Genomic DNA, 18,515 nt, shown 5'->3' with positions numbered 1-18,515 from the left:
TATATATGGTGTTTTTGTCTTTATAACTATGCTGTTATTTTGTCTCATTGCAAATAATGTTATTATAGATATACTGTATGTAACTAATGGTTGTTTTATTATTGGATGAACTATTCCTTGAAGTGTTTTCTGTTCGCTCAGCAAGTCATCATCAGTGTTATTAGAAGAACCTTCATTCAGCATTTGTTTGCAGTAGTTATCAGCATCTTTTACTGTACCATTTTCATTGTCAATCATAGTCATCATTATTATTGTCATTACCAATCAATATTACACCACAGACTTCAGGTTATGTTTGTTAAAGTTAATTCTTCAAGCATCAGCGCCCCCTGCTGGCTCACTTCAGTGTTGTAAGGCACAGTTCATACAGTACAATGCTAGATCTGAATTTGAATTTGATTGATTATATGACTGCTAATCAAAAGAGTAACTAAATGTACATGAAATGTTGATTTTATTCAATCAGATGTAGAAAACAAGGAGTGGAGTGAAACTGGCACTGGACATCACTGGACTGAAACCATGGTTATTGGTTATCTAAAAGTAAAACCATAAAAAAAATCATTACTTAAAATGAAAGAACAGTAACTCCAGTAATTATTTTCAAAATTGTATTTATTATTTTATTTTATTATTATTTATTTTAAATAACATATTTTATTTTATGTATTATTGTTTCACAATTGAAACAGTTTTATATATTGTTTAGTTTAACTTCATGTACTAAGATAATTAAAAACTACAAATACATGTATAAAAATGAATAAATAAATTTACTAAACAACATAACTAAAACTTTAAAATTGAAATAAAAAAGGAAAATATAAAATAAACTATTTTTAAAATAAACTATAATAATATATAAATAATGTATTTTTGGTGTTTTTTTAATATGTTTATATAGTTTTTATTAATTTTTAATTCAGATTTAGTTATTGTAGTACATCAGGTTAAATGAAAATGAGAATAGATTCCTTGGAAACTAGCTGAAATAAAATATATGTAAGTTTTTATGTTATTTCAAGCAACACACTTTTTAGGGTTTTATTTTTAAATGATGCTCTCTGCACTTGTCTAGCATTGACTAGCACTTCTCAGAACTGCGTCTGCTGTCTCTGGAGATGTTTAGGGAGGTCCAGTTCTTTCGGTGAATTGGATCCTCTCGTATGTCCACGACTCAGTTGTGTGTGGAGCTGGACGTCTCCAGATGGTGAAGAGAAACAACTAATGCCGAGTTCACACTGCATGATTTTCAAAGATGTCGCATCTCTGTTGGTTTCACACTGAAGGACTATCTGGGGTAGCGTTCAGTTGCTGCTGTGTTCACATTGCACGATGGAACGACGACAGGAGGTTACACACTGCATGACTTTACAATAGGAAGAATCGCCGACAGCTCTGTCTGGTGCAGGGTTGCCAGGTTTTCACTACAAAACCCACCCAATTACTACTCAAAACTAGCCTGGAAATAGCCCAATTGCTTTCGAGGGGTCTTTTTTTGGCGGGGTTCTCCTGGTACAATTCACATTCCAGGGCCTAAATATCACTTCAACCTGCTGACATAAAAAACAACCGGCGGCAATCGCGGATTTGGCAACACTGGTCCGCAAACTACGTGTCATATAACTCCTCCCCGAACTTCCCTCTGCCCTGTATCTTGGTCTCTCATTGGCTGTAGGTCATCGCCGATGTGTTTTTCAGTCAGAACTCATTTAACACATCGTGATTGTGAATCACAGACAGCTCCAGATATTTAGCATGACAAATATTTCCCGTCCGTCGGCGACGTGTCGGCGATTCGCTCAGATCGAGTCTTTGATAATTCACACTGCGTGATTGTCACTCGCTTGAACGAGCACCGATTTGCCTCCGATTTCGGGCATTTGTCGGCGATTTCGCAAAACCTGTCGGCGAGTGAAAAATCGGGCTAAAATCGTGCAGTGTGAACTCGGCATAAATAACAGCTTCATCTTCACCGAGAGTCTTAGCTGTTCGGTCCTCAGAAAGTAAAAGCATAGACGACTCCGACCACCACGATGTTTCCGACGGTGGCGATGATGGCGATCCAGAGCCAGACGGCGTCGCTGGACACGCGCTGCGGCTCCTCCTGCTGGACCGGCGCTGATGATGCAGGAGGTGCTGCGTTCACGCTGGCCGAGGAGTTAAAGAGCGAGTGCTCTGTGCTGCAGTCGTCCATATCCATGAACGCGCCGCTCATCACCGGAAGCTAAAACACACAGAGTTCAGCAGGTCACTGGCTATGATGCACTGGAGTTTGTTTACCTGGATTTTTAAACCTTTTGTGTGGATGAATGCTAGTGTGTTCCTATAGGTTGCTAGGGTGTTTCCTAGTCTGTAGGATTTATTTCACCTCTTTTGTAGAGTTTTTTCTTTTTTGATGACATCCTCACTCTTTTGGTCGCATCACTAACCCTAACTGAGTAATGGTAGTAGTAATACTTTGCTGCTTAGCAAATACCACAAGTAACATCATTGGGTTTGCAATTTTAGGATGTGAGGAATATCTGTAATGTATGCAGCCTGACCAAATCCTTGGAGAAAAAGCATCAAACTGAAGCAGAGCAGAATGCTGTTGTTCCGTCAGAGAATATTTCTCAGAGCGTCTTCACGTCTGTTTTGAGTGGCACAGTTAGAGGAAAACTCATGAGAGCATGTTTGTGGCCTCAGGCGTGTTTCTCAGGGAACTCAGGCTTCATTAATGTGCTGTACATATTTAGAAAGTGGGAAGTGATGGTGATTTATTGAGTGAGACAATTAAAGCCCAACAGCGCCGGTCGCTGGCGCGATAAAGAGCCTCGTCTCACGTCTACTGTACATACAGTATGAGGCATCGAAGGAAGTGTGATCTTTTAAAAAAACACAGAAAGCCTTTCCTCATGCTTACTGACACAAACACCATCATAAAATAGCTACTTCAAGTGTTGTAGAGAAAAGGTTTGGCTGGTAGATTACTGTAACTACGCTATCTGATTATAAGCAGGAATTTTTAAATACATTTTTGAACAGTAATAATATTTCCTTCATAACCTTTGTAATGAAGCGGTTTTTTTTAGCTGTGCATTTGCAGTACTAAGTGAAGCCAATTTAATACTATTATTTTGAAAGGTTAGACTTTAGCAGTGTAGTATTGAAAAGAAATACAGTGTTATTTTAGTATTTTGATTATTGAGATACTATTATACTTTTTAATAAATGAATTGTAATTTTTCTTAGTTTTAGTCTACTTATTGTGTTTTATTTTAGATGTTTTGTTTATTAATAATTTATTAATAATATTTTTATTTTATTTTAGTACATCAACTAAATGAAAATGAGAAATCAGTTAAGTTTAGTAAAATAAGAAAAAAATATATAATTTTTAAAAAGTATTTTATTTTATTTTATTTGTTTTTGTTCAAAAAATGTTTTTATTTTTATTTTATGGTTTTAGTTTTAGTGAACTATAATGACCCCGATACACTAACTCTGCTCCTTTGTCTCAAGACCTCTGTGTTTACACATTACAGCGGATGTGAACCGTTCACCTCGCTGCTTTTACAGCCCTGTAACTTATTGATTCTGCCACACAATCAATAAATGCATGACTAATAAGGGTTGTGGAGTGCTGGATGAAATCAAACCTAAGGATAGGATAATAGATGGTGTCGTTTATATGTGCATACATTTCAGAGACTACATCCTCAAGCAGCATTAAAACATTTTAACACTGACCTCAGATCATCTGGCTGTAAATACTGTTTACCAACAGATTCTCTGTTGATGTTCAGTGTGAGCTGGAAAAACTAGAGATGGCCAGTTACATCCAGTTGCAAACTGACTCCGCTGTGCATTTATTGTTTGTGTTTTTACTTAGTTTTATATTTTCTTTATTAGTCTGGTATCATGTACAATACAACATAGAATGTCACATAATTTGGCAAAATTTGAATGAATAAATCGAAAGAATGAAGGAATGAATGAATGAATAAGATTTAAATGCAAAGTTTATCACGGCCGGTTTTTGATCATTTGTAGCAAAATAATAAAACAGTAAGCATTAAAACCTTCTACAATAACAGTGACCTCTGGGACGGCTCATGCTGCTGACTCACTGTAGTACAAACTTCATATCATTTCCTATTTCCTGTTCCTGTTCCTCTTTCCTATTTCCCTATTCTGTTTCCTGTTGCACAGAAGACAAACAAACAGTCAAAGTGCAACTGTACATCAGTGAGACATGATTTGCAATACAATAATGAAACTTATCTTAGCTGTCAAGGCAACATTTCTCATTTTTGTTTAGTTTAAGCTAAAGTACTAAAATAATTAAAAAGTAAAAACTCAAACTTAATAAAAACTATATAGACATGTGAATATAATTAATGAATGAATAATAATGACAAAAACACAAAACAAAATAACTAAAACTTACAAAAATAAAAATGAAAACCGAGAATATAAAAATAAAATCATAATATTATCAGAAACTGTAAAAGTATATCAAAGATATTAAAATAGCACTGGCTTGACTGAACGAATGATGAGAATGAAACTAGTGTTCTGACATAATAGCAAGCGAGCACAATTACAAACCAATGTGTTTTCTTTTTAAGCATGCATTATTAATATAAGAACCGATATTTTATTTATGCACAGTTGTCGGGAACAGTCTGAACTCATTAGATGTGGACAAATTCAACATTAAAACTTGTTCTTATAAAACACACCCACTCAGAGTTTCATAATGTCATTTCAATATTTAAAGCTGGAAAAGAAATTTCACTTTAAACAAAAGCTTCATTACAGCCGGATGAAAAATGCATTTTCAGCTCTTAATGTGGATTAAATCCACATTCCATTCAGCTCTCGTCATGCTAATGAGCTTTTCTGATAGAATTGACCTACTTCTGTACTCAATTACTCAAGTGGGAAATACAAAGTATTTGGACAGTGAAAGCACATTTAATGTCTGAGTGTAGTAACATATCAAAGAAAGTGATTCAGATGGTCGCTGTATCTGGTGCGTCATAGTAATGTCTGATTGTTTGCACTGATAAATGAAGTTTACGTCTTGCAATTCGGACTATTTATTCTCTTTAATTCTGAGTTTATTTCTTGCAAATCTGGGTTTTTTTTCTGTTTCCTCCACAAAATAAGAAATAAACAAGTTGTGCGACTTTTTACCTCACAGTTCTGACTTTTTGTCTCAGAATTGCAAGTTTAGGTCTCGCAGTTCTGACTTTATAACTTGAAATTCGGAGAAAAAAAGTCAGGCTTAAGATACTTTAAGATAATTAAGATGTAAACTCAGAATTCTGACTTTTTTTCTCTTGCAATTCCAAGTTTACACCTCACATTTCTGACTCTCTTTATTCCTCTCACAACTCTTGAGTTATCTCTTGCAATTTTGTGTTTTTCCCCTCCACAGAAGAAAAAGTAAAAAGGGTTATTGAGACCTTTTATCTCATAATTCTGACTTTTTAATCACAATTGTGAGTGTATATCTCACGATTCTCATTTCTATATTTTGCAATTCTGACTTTTTTCCCCCTCAGAGTTAAGTTTACATTTTGCAATTTTGTTTTTTAAAATATAATTGCAACTTTTTTCACAATTCTGACTTTATAATAAAAGTGAGGAAAAAAAAGTCAAAATCCTGAGTTTATTTATGTCTCACAATTTTGACTTTTTCTCTCGCAGTTCTGAGTTTATATCTCACAATTCTAACTATTTTTCTTGCAGTTTTGAGTTTCTATCTCACATGTTAATTATGACAAAAAAGTCAGAATAATGTGAGAAAAAAAGTCGCAATTACCTTTGACATTTTTTTTTAATCCCATGGCGGAAATCTGACTCTCTTTATTCCTCTCACAACTCTTGAGTTATCTCTTGCAATTTTGTGTTTTTCCCCTCCACAGAAGAAAAAGTAAAAAGGGTTATTGAGACCTTTTATCTCATAATTCTGACTTTTTAATCACAATTGTGAGTGTATATCTCACGATTCTCATTTCTATATTTTGCAATTCTGACTTTTTTCCCCCTCAGAGTTAAGTTTACATTTTGCAATTTTGTTTTTTAAAATATAATTGCAACTTTTTTCACAATTCTGACTTTATAATAAAAGTGAGGAAAAAAAGTCAAAATCCTGAGTTTATTTATGTCTCACAATTTTGACTTTTTCTCTCGCAGTTCTGAGTTTATATCTCACAATTCTAACTATTTTTCTTGCAGTTTTGAGTTTCTATCTCACAAATTTGACTTTTTCAGAATTGCATGTTAATTATGACAAAAAAGTCAGAATAATGTGAGATAAAAAGTCGCAATTACCTTTTACATTTTTTTTTAATCCCATGGCGGAAAGAAAGTGAAAAGTGAAAGTGACATGACATGTGGCCAAGTATGGTGACCCATACTCAGAAGTAGTGCTCTGCGTTTAACCCATCCAAAGTGCACACACACAGCAGTGAACACACCGTGAACACACACCCGGAGCAGTGGGCAGCCATTTATGCTGCGGCGCCCGGGGAGCAGTTGGGGGTTCGGTGCCTTGCTCAAGGGCACCTCAGTCGTGGTATTGAAGGTGGGAGAGAGCGCTGTACATTCACTCCCCCCACCTACAATCCCTGCCGGTACGAGACTCAAACCCACAACCTTTGTGTTACAAGTCCAACTCGCTAACCATTAGGCCACGACGCTACAGAACAAAAACTACATCACATACTATATGAGTTTAAAGCTGTAATCTCAATATGCTGCTGTGACTTTATAAAAGCGCTTTGGTTTCAGAAGAACATGAGCCTGTGGCATAAAGATGTTCTCCAGACGGACTGCCGCTGATGTGCTGGAAAGCCCTGAGCAGGTGTCCTGTTCTCCTGCATGGGCTTTTAGTGAATACACACACTAAACCTGATTCCCAGTGTCATGCTCAGATATGGCTGAGGGCTTGTTTCAGGGAAAACAGGGTCATTTTGGGGCAGCAAGTTCTAGATAGAACATGTAGTGACATGTTTGGAGCGTATGAAATACTACCACACTGCTTAATGCATACTGTGCATTATTTCACGCACAGCGCTTCATATGTTATAAAAGTAAACAATATACATTATGCAATAATATGCTGAAGATACTGTACTTTACTGTACAGCACAAATTAATACTTTCCATAGAAAAGAGTACTGTGGTTCCATAGGGGGAAAAAATCACAATTTCAGAATCAGAAATCATAAATAGCTTTATTGCCAAGTGTGTTTACACACACAAGGAATTTGTCTTGGTGACAGAAGCTTCCAGTGCACAGACAGGATGACAAGTGACGGGACACAGATAACAAAATAAACAAGCGATTAAAAATAAATATGTGAAAACAATGCTTAATAGACAAAAAGACAATAGACAATATAATGTATGTACAGATGTGCTATGTGCTAATTTAGATGCTTCTCAAATATTTCTCCTGAGAAAAACACCCCAGTAATCTGACATGTGTGTTTCAGAAAATATCTCATCTATGTCTCAAACTCTGCTCAGATTTGCCAAAATACCAAAGTCTGCAATAAAAAGTCAAATGTTTCTTATCAAACGATCTGCTCTCCAAGTTTTTATAGCTCTATACTCTTACTGGATCACAACTATTGACTCATTTTGGACAATTGTTTTAAAAGAAAATTTAGTTTAAAATAAATAAATAAAAGTTAAACCTAGCATAAATTAAATGCTGACAAATACAATCATGATAAATGTTACAATTTAAAGATTTAAAATGTATTTAAGAATGTAAAGATTTAAATTACAGTAATGAGAACTTGGGTGTAATTTTGCTATTTTATAAAAAATAATGTTAAAATGCATAAATATAAACTTTTGTTACTTGAAGTACAGTAAAATAAATGTTAACTGAAATAAAATAAAATATATTTAAAAATAAAACGGAAATAAATAATACAATTATGGACATATAAACAAAGACGTACATAATTGACATAAATTACAAAAAATGCTAACTTACTAAAACTTTAAATAAAACGAAAATTAAAGTGGAAAATACAAAAATAAAAACCCCTCTTCAGAGAAAATGGGAAAATGGACAACTCTAAATATTATTGATCTTAAACAGAATATAGCTAATATGTCTGCTCATGCTCACATTTGAGTCATATTTTTCTTAATCCGTGATTGACAAGCCATCTTTAACAATATCACATTTGATTTGCAGGCGGTGTATAGTTTTCATCTTCACTTGATCAACAGCAGGATCTCCAGTGAGGCGTTGTGATGTTTGCGACAGGAAACTAGAGGAAGAGATGGAGAAGACCTCCTGCAACAACATGACCGACTTCCACGAGAAGAAGAAACCAGGTTTGGGGCTAAAAGTGATATTTTCATGAACGCACATCAGCTCAGTCAGACGGAGGGCACCGTCGCACGTCTGTGAAGCATCTCGAGTATTTCTAGGGAGTAATATCAGTTGTAGAGCTTCATGCAGATGCCTTTTTGATAATATCGCTTATGTTTTGTTTTGTTTTTTATTTCCTGTGCATCATCAGTGAAAATGAAGGATACGTTTTGGTTACATTTAGAAAACCTTTTTGTTACTGCAACACTCTTTGGCTCAAACTGTTTCATTTGATCAAAATAAAAAAATGAACTCAGAATTGCAAGGTAAATTAATTCTAAGAAATATAGTTTTATTGTAATTGCACCATATAAACTCACAATTGTGAGAAAAAGTCAGAATTGTTAGATAAAGAGTCAGAATTATTTTTTATTCCTTGACACATGTGTCACGATTCTCACAATTCTGACTTTTTTTCTTGCAATTCTTAGTTCATATCTGAAGATTCAGACTATATTTAATCACAATCATGAGAGAAACCGTCAGAATTGCAAGATATAAACTTGCAATTATGAGAAGTCAGTGAGATAAAAAGTCATTTTATATATATATATATATATATACATTTTTTCCCCCCAAGGGACAAGAAACTAATTTACGTCTCAGAATTCTGAGTTTCTATCTCGCAATTATGAGTTTTGAAAAAAAAGTCAAAATTGTTATATAAAAAGGCAATTACGTTTTTTTTTTATTATTATTCTGTAGCGGAAATAAGCTTTCACAAAAAAAACAATATTAAATGAGAAACAGATTATTCAAAAAGTAAAAGTGTAGAATGGGGATTTGATTGGACTGTGAAGTGTCTCTATTAGGCATGGGCCGGTATGAGATTTTGACGGTATGATAACATTAAGCAAAACATATCACAGTTTCACGGTATCACGGTATTGTCGTTACAGCTCTAAAATGTGTTAATTTTAAATGACTGGGTAAAAAAAAAAAAAAATTTCCGCTGAACACAATATATTTAGTTTTTGAGCAACATGCAGAATATTAGGAACAGTAGAATTTGTTTATTTTTTCTTTGATTTGTTTCCTAAAAAGAAGCTCTTTATTTAACCTAAATCTGTAATTACAGTTATTTAATTTTAGATATATAATTCATATACATATCATTTAGCTATATAATTTCATATACATAATTTGATTTAATAATAACCCAATTTGAAGCAAAAACAGAATGGTCTGACTAGCTTTGTGGAATTATACTACATGCCTGAACGAAGCAAGCAGCAGGAGCTCTGAATGAGACGCAGATTCTCTCTCTGCCAGCAGGAGGCGCTCCTGGAACAGCAGATACAGTGTTTCCTTGGTTACCGCCGTATACAAAGCAGCACTGACCGTGACATTTTCAAATCGCGGTATACCTTGAAACCGGTAATCGGCCCATGCCTAGTCTCTATGGCACGTAGATGAAAATAATTCACATCTGGCCAAATTAAAGTGTAAAAAGGCAAGATTGCAACACTACAATCTGCAATTGACAACACTGCAACAAAGAAGAGCCTGTGAAGCTTCTAAACATGAGCTTTCTCTTCATTATTCACGCGTGTGACGTGATGCTTCAGCTTCAGCTCTGCCGTGATTCAGATGTTTGTCCTTCAGTTTGAGTCAGCTGGGTCTCAATGGAGCTCTTGCAGATTCAGTTAAGTGCACAGTTGTGTCAATCAGAAGATGATTCGAATAATATAACCCGCTCTCCTTACAGTCCTTCAGTTTGTGTTTCGGGCCGTTTCATGGATGTTCGTGCAGCAGGTGATTTATCCTTCAATCACAGAGCAATCTAAAGCTTTCCATACAAACGTTTACTGCGGTGAGACTACAACAGAGTGACTCCACAGGAAAGACACATCGCGAATTAGATGCTTCTCAGAGGTTTTTCTCATATGTGTGAGGAGAGTGTTATTAGTCATGCATAGGAGATCTCACTAATGTTTTAAATTGTGCTCAGATTTGCTCAAGACACCAAAGTCTGAAATAAAAAAATCAGAAGTCCCAATATGGACTCAAATATTTCTCATCAAATGTGACCCTGGACCACAAAACCTGTCATAAGGGTACATTTGAATAAATAGCTGAATAACAAGCTGAATAAATAAGCTTTGCATTGATGTATGGTTTGTTAGGATAGGACAATATTTGGCCGAGATACAACTATTTGAAAATCTGGAATCTGAGGGTGCAAAAAAATCTAAATATTGATAAAATCATCTTTAATGTTGTCCAAATGAAGTTCTTAGCAATGCATATTACTAATCAAACATTAAGTTTTGATATATTTACAGTAGGAAATTTACTAAATATCTTTGTGGAACATGATCTTTACTTAATATCCTAATGATTTTTGGCATAAAATAAAAATCGATAAATTTGACCCACACAATGTATCGTTGGCTATTGCTACAAATATAACCCAGCGATAGGTCACATATGATCTGAAAAGCTCTCTAAATTGAGTTTACAGCTCTATTCTCTAACTGGATGACAACTATTGATTCATTTGTGTCTACTTTTTAAAGAAATTTGATAAAAAATAAAAAGGTTATCTAATGATTTTAAAATTGAAATGAGCATGAATTAAATTCAGTAAAACAAATATTATAATGATTAATGTTTTACAGTTTAAAGATTTAAAATGAAAGATTTCTTCATTAAAGTAATGAGAATTTAGGTGTAAATGTGCGTTTCACAAAAATAATGTTAAACTGCGTAAATAGTGCAATAAAAAGTCTCAATATGAACTCAAATATTTCTCATCAGATGATCAAATGAGCTGCTCTCCAAATTCAATTGATAGCTGGAATACAACTAGTGACTTATTTGGGTCTATTTTTTCGGGAAGAAAAAAGTTATATATAATGATTTTAAAATGAGCATAAATTAAATGCAGTAAGGCACTTACTATCATAATAATATGTTACAATGTAACATAGTCAAACGAAAATTATCTTGATAAATATGTTATAATTTAAAGATTTTTAATTGATTTTAAAAATGTATAAGAAATATACATATAACATATAAGAAATATTTATTACAATATTTCTGATTTTTAATAAATCCATAAATCTGAGGAAAAAGTTGACACTTAATGGAGGCATTCCTCAGATTTCCATTCAAGACTTTTGAGGTATGAAAAAACTTCTGAGATGGTATCAGAATAGACCATGATACTGATTTATTGTGTTTTTTAAATTTACCGTAGTATTTAAATGCATGGTATTTGCAAGTGTTTTGAGGTGAGGCTAAAATAAAATCTGAATGTGATGTCTCAAGTGCTTGTGTTTGTGGACATTCCTCCAGAGAACCAAACTAACCTCACGTGCTTTAATGCATCAATCTCCAAACATATTAGCATGTTTAACTCACTTTAACTTACTTAACTAAGGCGTCACGGTGTCATGCATTGCAAAGGGTTTCTTCTAGCGCCGAGAAAGCTCACGTCACATAGAGGCTCCACAGGGAGCAGAACGTGTGTCTGAAGCATCAGTAGAACAAGAGTTACAGTCTCCAAACAACACACCACTGAAATACAATTCATAAATGACTAATGCCAGCAATTCCTGCACTCCCAGCGCTCCGTTCTCATTTTTCAAGCACTGGATTCATGAGCAGGTCATAAATAATGTTGACAGCATGGAATGCATCAGAGTTAACAGTACATGATGACCCCTGTACAGTGACCCCAAAATGCATTCAAAATGTGTGAATGTCAATGCATTAGATGCAAAATGTGACCCTGGAGCACAAAAGCAGTGTTAAGTCGCTGGGGGATATTTGTAGCAATAGCCAAAAATACATTGTATGGGTCAAAATTATTGATTTTTCTTTTATGCCAAAAATCATTAGGATAGTAAATAAAGATCATGTTCCACAAATATATTTTATACATTTCCCACTGTAAATATATCAAAACTTAATGTTTGATTAGTAATATGCATTGCTAAGAACTTCATTTGAACAACTTTAAAGATGATTTTCTCAATATTTAGATTTTTTTGCACCCTCAGATTCCAGATTTTCAAATAGTTGTATCTCGACCAAATATTGTCCGATCCTAACAAACCACACATCAATGGAAAGCTTATTTATTCTGCTTTCAGATGATGTATAAATCTCAATTTCAAAAAATTGACCCTTATGACTGGTTTTGTGCTCCAGGGTCACATATATCAAAACAAGTAATTTACGTTTAAGAAAGATGCACAAACACACTTTGCAATTAAAACCTTTGAAAAAAAAAATTTGGGTAGTTAAAAATGCTAAAAATACAATAGATTGAATATGAATATCATTTGTAAGTGTCCAGATATTTATGACACACACTAAACACATCTTCACTAGGGTTATTATTGTTTAATAAAATTAAACCACCAAAACATTTTTGTTAATTGACGTAAAGCTACAATAAAATGTCAATATTAAATGAAAAACTTTAAATGAAAATTAGAAAGGAAGCACTAAAATTACTAACTGGAAATAAATAAATACACTTTAAATAAAACTTAATTCAAACTGAAATATACAATAAATTAAATATAAATAGTATATTTTTTAAATTACTAATAAAAATGACAACCAAAATTGAACTAAATGAAAACTAAACTTAAAACTAAATGAAAAATGTTGTTTTGGAAACTAAATAAAATAAGTACTAAAATGACTACCTTAAAATAAAAAATAAATAAAACGGAATTTAATCTGAAATACAAAATAAATTAAGCCTAAATAGTATTATATATATAAAAAAAGAATAAATGTGACAAATCACATAAAATTACAAAAAAATTAAATACAATTCAAATGAAACTTGAAAATATAAAAATTAAAGCTATTCAAAATATAATAACTTTAAAAGTGTCTAAAATAACAGATCTTCATTGAAAAATGGTGTAGGATTTCCTCCGAAAATAGTTTTCATTGCTAGTAAATTTGACAAATAATTATAAAGAAATGGTGAGTAATACATTGACATAAATTTGAAATTTTGTAATCGAAATACTAAAATAGTATTTTCTTGTAAAACACACTTCAATAATCTCTTTTACAACTTCAATAATATTCTTTTGCAGCATTTCTGCGCCATAATAATACTTTCTATATGCATTTATACCCACATGTTTTTATTCAGCATGCACTTTCTGGTTTTGTGGTGAGTAAAGTGTGAATTAGTGACTGTGCTGTGTGTGTCTGTGTCGAGCGCTCGCAGCAGTGAAGAAGCGCAGAGGAAAGTGACTCTGGAGGGTCACTGGAGCCGCGCTGATGCCGCCGGGGGCCCGTCTGACACTTTTGCTCTAGAAGATTCATTCCTGCTGTCTGAAACGTGAGCGAGACTTTCTCTGAGCGATGATGTGGGACACTTTTGATTGTTCAGCAAGCTGCTGTCCGCTCACTCATGTTGGAGCTGGTGTGCTGATGGCACGTGCATTTACTCAAAGTCTGATATGGAGTTTGAGAACAATAGTGTTTTTCACAATGTTCGATTCATGAATTATTTCTTGCAGTAGGTTAATGGAGTGTGCCGCGTTCATTTGCAATCACTCTTGTCTTATCGTCACATTCAAAAAGTCATCAAAAGACAAATAGGAGCAATTGTTCGACTGCTTCTGATGTGCATTTCAACGATTAGATGATACACGACCAGTCTGCTCTTGATAAAACACATCTCTCCTTTAGTCATAATGCCCGAAGAGTCTAAAAAACAACTGTTTTTCTTCACTGATATGTGTCCTGAATAAGGAGTGTTCATTCGTTTACACATTCTTTCTTCTCTGTGATGGATGTTAAAAAATCACTTTCAAATAAATGGTCTTTGCAAAGTGAGTTCAAAGATGTAATTGAATTAACCATTAAAAGAAAAATTAGTTTTTACAATAGAAAAAAAAAAACATTGAGGAAACTTGAAGACTGTGACATACGCTGACCCATAAAAAATTTTTTTTTTATATGCATAGTTTGATTTTATAATTTATAATGTTCATAATGTTACATATTTTCTAGATTTTTGGCATTTTGCATTTTTGTCATTATTGTAATGCAAATAAATAAATAAATGAATCAATAAATAATAATAGTAATTGTAACATACTGTATCTTCACAGTATTACATATTTTTAATACATTTAATTTATAATTAATTAATATTAATATATTTTTAATGTTATTAATTGCATTAATTTATTATCTATTATTTTAATTTTCATTATATCAATATAATTTTTTTTATCATTTTATCATATAGAATTTTTTTTTTTTACCATTCTTTTTTTATAGTTAATGTCATTATATAACATTTAAAAACATTTGAACATTTTATTTAAATGGGAATTTCTTTTAAAAAAGACCCAGATGTCTTAACAGTTGTCATATAGTAAGAATATACAGGTATAAAATGAATGTGGAGCAGTTCAGATCACGTTGAGAAATGTTTGAGATCTTGGGCCGTCTGAGCACAGTTTGAGACATTGTTGAGATCTCTCTCCTGAAACTCTGGAGCAGACACATGAGACTACTGGAGTCTTAAGAGAAACATAATTTATGTTAAATATAAAGGAAACAGACTCCAGTCACTTTGTTTACCAGAATAAATCCAGTAAATATGCATAATAAATATGCATAATAAATAAATAAGCATAAATATCAATATAAGTAAGGAAGTAAACTAAGCCAGTCTCCCTGGTACTGGTTAAACAGCACAGAAAGGCATGAAGAATCTGTCAGAAGAAGTGAAACCACGATGGATGTGGATGGATGAGGATGTTGAGCTCTAAACTCACATGTCGCACCGCTTTAAAGTGAACAGGTTGATGTTCATATAAAACTCATATCTTTAATGCATAACGCCAAACATCTCATACCTGCACAGCCATGAATGAAAGATCCATGATGATCACGAGTGTTTAATTCCTGGACGAAGTGATTCTTCAGTTCCTCACGGGATTTTCCCAGCAGAAACGTCTCCAAACGTCCTCCGAGTTCATCCTTACAGATCCATCATGAAACACAGAGATCATGAACGAGTGCAGATGAAGAGAGACAAACACAGTGTTGTAGCTGTGAGAGACTCTCTGTGTGTCTCTCGCTCTCTCTCACTCACCCCCCCCCCTCTCTCAATTCAATTCAATTCAATTCAAATAGCTTTATTGGCATGATAAAAATACATTTTGTATTGCCAAAGCATTGAGACAACAAAGAAAATGGTTTAGAACATCTGAACATTTACGTTATAACATCTTAACATTTATTTAAATATTATAACTAAGGTTATATATAACTAATATGGAAATGTCATATATACACACAGATTGGTATAGAAAAAAAACCAATACAGAAGTCATGTAGCAACTACTGGACTTTTAATTGTAACATTATGCACATGTGTAACAGTATTTTACTGCAGTAGTTGTGTGAGAGTGTGTCTATTGGTTGTTTGTTTCTTGATTGTGTTTGTCCCTCAGGTGATCGCACGATGCTATGAATTTTGCAGCAATAATTGCACATTTGGCTTTTTCGCCAAGAATGCAAGTTCTTCGGTTGGGCTACAAATGTTAAATTGGGGAAATATATGATTAATTTTGGGGTAAAAGTGGTCTCTAATGTTTTGGTATTTGGGGCATTTTATAGGTGGACCCCACACGTCACTGCCATATAATATGATTGGTTCAATTACTGATTTAAAATGTTTGAGCCAGATTTGGATTGGGATGTCCATTTTAATTGATCTTTTTATGGCATAGAAAGCCCTTTGAGCTCCTTCACAGCCAAAGTAAAGTTACCTGTTGGAGTAATTTTTAGGCCGAGATAAGTGCATGTCTTTGTGGTTTCAATGGTTCTGTGTGATAGTGTGAATGTGTGTGTTGGTTCCTGAGGTCTGGAGCATTTCTGGAAGATCATGACTTTAGTTTTTTGGGGGTTGACTGTCAGGGCCAAGGTCTGACAGTAACCCTCCCGCAGATTCAGGCTGTCCTGAAGCTCTTCTTTAGTGGGCGACAGAAGAACCAGGACATCTGCATAAAGAAGACACTTTATTTCCATGTCATGTAGAGAAAGACCTTAAATGGGAGCATGTTCTAAAGCACTGGCCAATTGGTTTATATAAATGTTGAAGAGGGTGGGGCTTAAACTGCATCCCTGTATCACGTCACTTATTTAGATCTTTGACTTGCCAAATAGATTTTTAGGGTATACCTTCATTTGAAAAGAATGCAAGAGGGACTCTGAAGATTCAATAGCATTAATGTAATTAGTAGTACTGTTTTCTGTCAATTTGAATGACATAATTTTGTGCATTTGATATGGTGTCCTAATTGGTTTAGGTAATGTTTCAGATTGCTATATATAGAGGGTGATTTGGCTGTGGTCTGAGAAAAGTTTCAAGGGTTTGACTGCTCTCAAAGAGGAAAGATGGAGATGAGAGCTGAGCTGTAGGTGAAGCGACCGAGTGAGTCTCCTCGCAGTCTTCCATTGACGATGTACAGAGCCAGATTCTGACAGAGCTGCAGCAGCTGCCTTCCGTGAGGGTTCACTAGTTGATCACAGTTCTGAAAATTTGTGTTATTGATGGTAATGAATGTCACCGGTTCTAGAATTGAAATCACCCATAAGCAGCACATTTCCCTGCGACTGCTAGGGGACTTTAAAGTCACCCTGTTTCTCAGCTGATTTCCCAAAGGACGCTCAATTCAATCCCATTAGTGAGAGAAAACAAACTAAGACCAGACATTCAGTGATTTCTTACTTAGTGATATTTGATGACTACACACACACTGTATTGTTTATAAAATTCAAACATGGTTTATTTTTGTAAATGATGCCTTTATAAGTGGTGTTGTGATTATAAAGTGCTTCACTTGCCTGCATGTGATTTTAAATGGCATTTAGCTAGAAAAAATGGATACTAATTGATCCATTTTTAAGACTTCCAATTTTAGAAATGCTAATAAAGACATTATAAATAAGTGGAGGCTATTTTTATTTAGCCATATTTGAGAAATTAATTGACGATGTATTACTGTGGCTCATTTGTATTAAATTTGTATTAAATCATTTGCGTTAAAGGAATAGTTCACCCAAAAAGGAAAATGAGTCTTCAGTAGATGAGTTTGTTTCTTCATCAGATTTGGAGAAATGTAGCATTCCATCAGTTGCTCCGCAATGGATGCTCTGCAGTGAATGGGTGCCGTCAGAATGAGAGTCCAACCATCTGATAAAAACATCACAATAATCCACAAGTAATCCACACCACTCCAGTCCATCAGTTAACATCTGGAGAAGCCAAAAGCTGAAACAAATCCATCATTAAGATATATTAAAATATGAGTCCATAATCCATAATAACGCTTCCTCCGGTGAAAAAGTGATCTGGTCTGAATAAGGAGAGAAATCTGCACAGATCAAGCACCGTTTACAAGCCAAAACAGTTCAAAACTTTGGATTTTGATGTGAGAGACAACAGGAGATTGACTTTTCCACTAGAGGAAGCATCATTATGGATTATGGACTCGTATTTTAGCTGGAAGCATCGGTTTGAAGTCAAAAACGTCTTGATGGATTTGTTTGAGCTTTTGTCTTCTCCAGATGTTAACTGATGGACTGGAGTGGTTTGGATTACTTGTGGATTATTGTGATGTTTTTATCAGCTGTTTGGACTCTCATTCTGACGGCACCCATTCACTGCAGAGGATCCATTGGTGAGCAAGTGATATAATGCTACATTTCGCCAAATCTGATGAAGAAACAAACTCATCTACATCTTGGATGACCTGTGGGGAAGTTGTCTGTAAATTTTCATTTTGGGTGCACTATTGCTTTAAAGATGATTAATGAATGATGCCTCATTTTGACCTTTATTTGATCACACTTTGATGATTGTCTGATTGTGAGAGTCATTCCTCTTCACTGTCTGTTTTGCGTCCTCAAACAATGTGAAATCCAGGACGGCTGTCTTGTAACATCTTCATATTTAATGCGGTGAGCATCATGATTTCAGGAGCGGCAGCGTTTGCTCTCAGCCTCGCTGTGAAACTTCTGTTCTCTGTGCATTTTTAGTATTTGCTCCACTGGTGCATGAAGCACGTTTACGGATGCCTGGAAAAGCCAAACTGTGTCCTGCTACTTTCCCCAA

At 34.3% G+C, this 18,515-nt stretch overlaps 1 protein-coding gene across 1 annotated transcript; it reads right to left on the bottom strand.

The window, feature by feature from the left end:
- Positions 1-1,975: 1,975 nt before the first annotated feature.
- On the bottom strand, positions 1,976-15,406 carry LOC107552888 (uncharacterized protein C14orf132). The gene is made up of 2 exons (XM_016234924.1): positions 15,250-15,406; positions 1,976-2,227 (listed from the first exon to the last, which is right to left on the bottom strand). Exons 1-2 carry the CDS (start codon positions 15,274-15,276, stop codon positions 2,000-2,002), a joined length of 255 nt encoding a protein of 84 aa, XP_016090410.1. The 5' UTR covers positions 15,277-15,406; the 3' UTR covers positions 1,976-1,999.
- Positions 15,407-18,515: the final 3,109 nt, after the last annotated feature.

Source organism: Sinocyclocheilus grahami, unplaced genomic scaffold, assembly GCF_001515645.1.
Source record: "Sinocyclocheilus grahami isolate Dianchi unplaced genomic scaffold, SAMN03320097.WGS_v1.1 scaffold460.1, whole genome shotgun sequence".
Classification (NCBI taxonomy): domain Eukaryota; kingdom Metazoa; phylum Chordata; class Actinopteri; order Cypriniformes; family Cyprinidae; genus Sinocyclocheilus; species Sinocyclocheilus grahami.
Note: the sequence above shows the minus strand (reverse complement) of the source record. Positions and strands in the feature narration are given on the sequence as shown.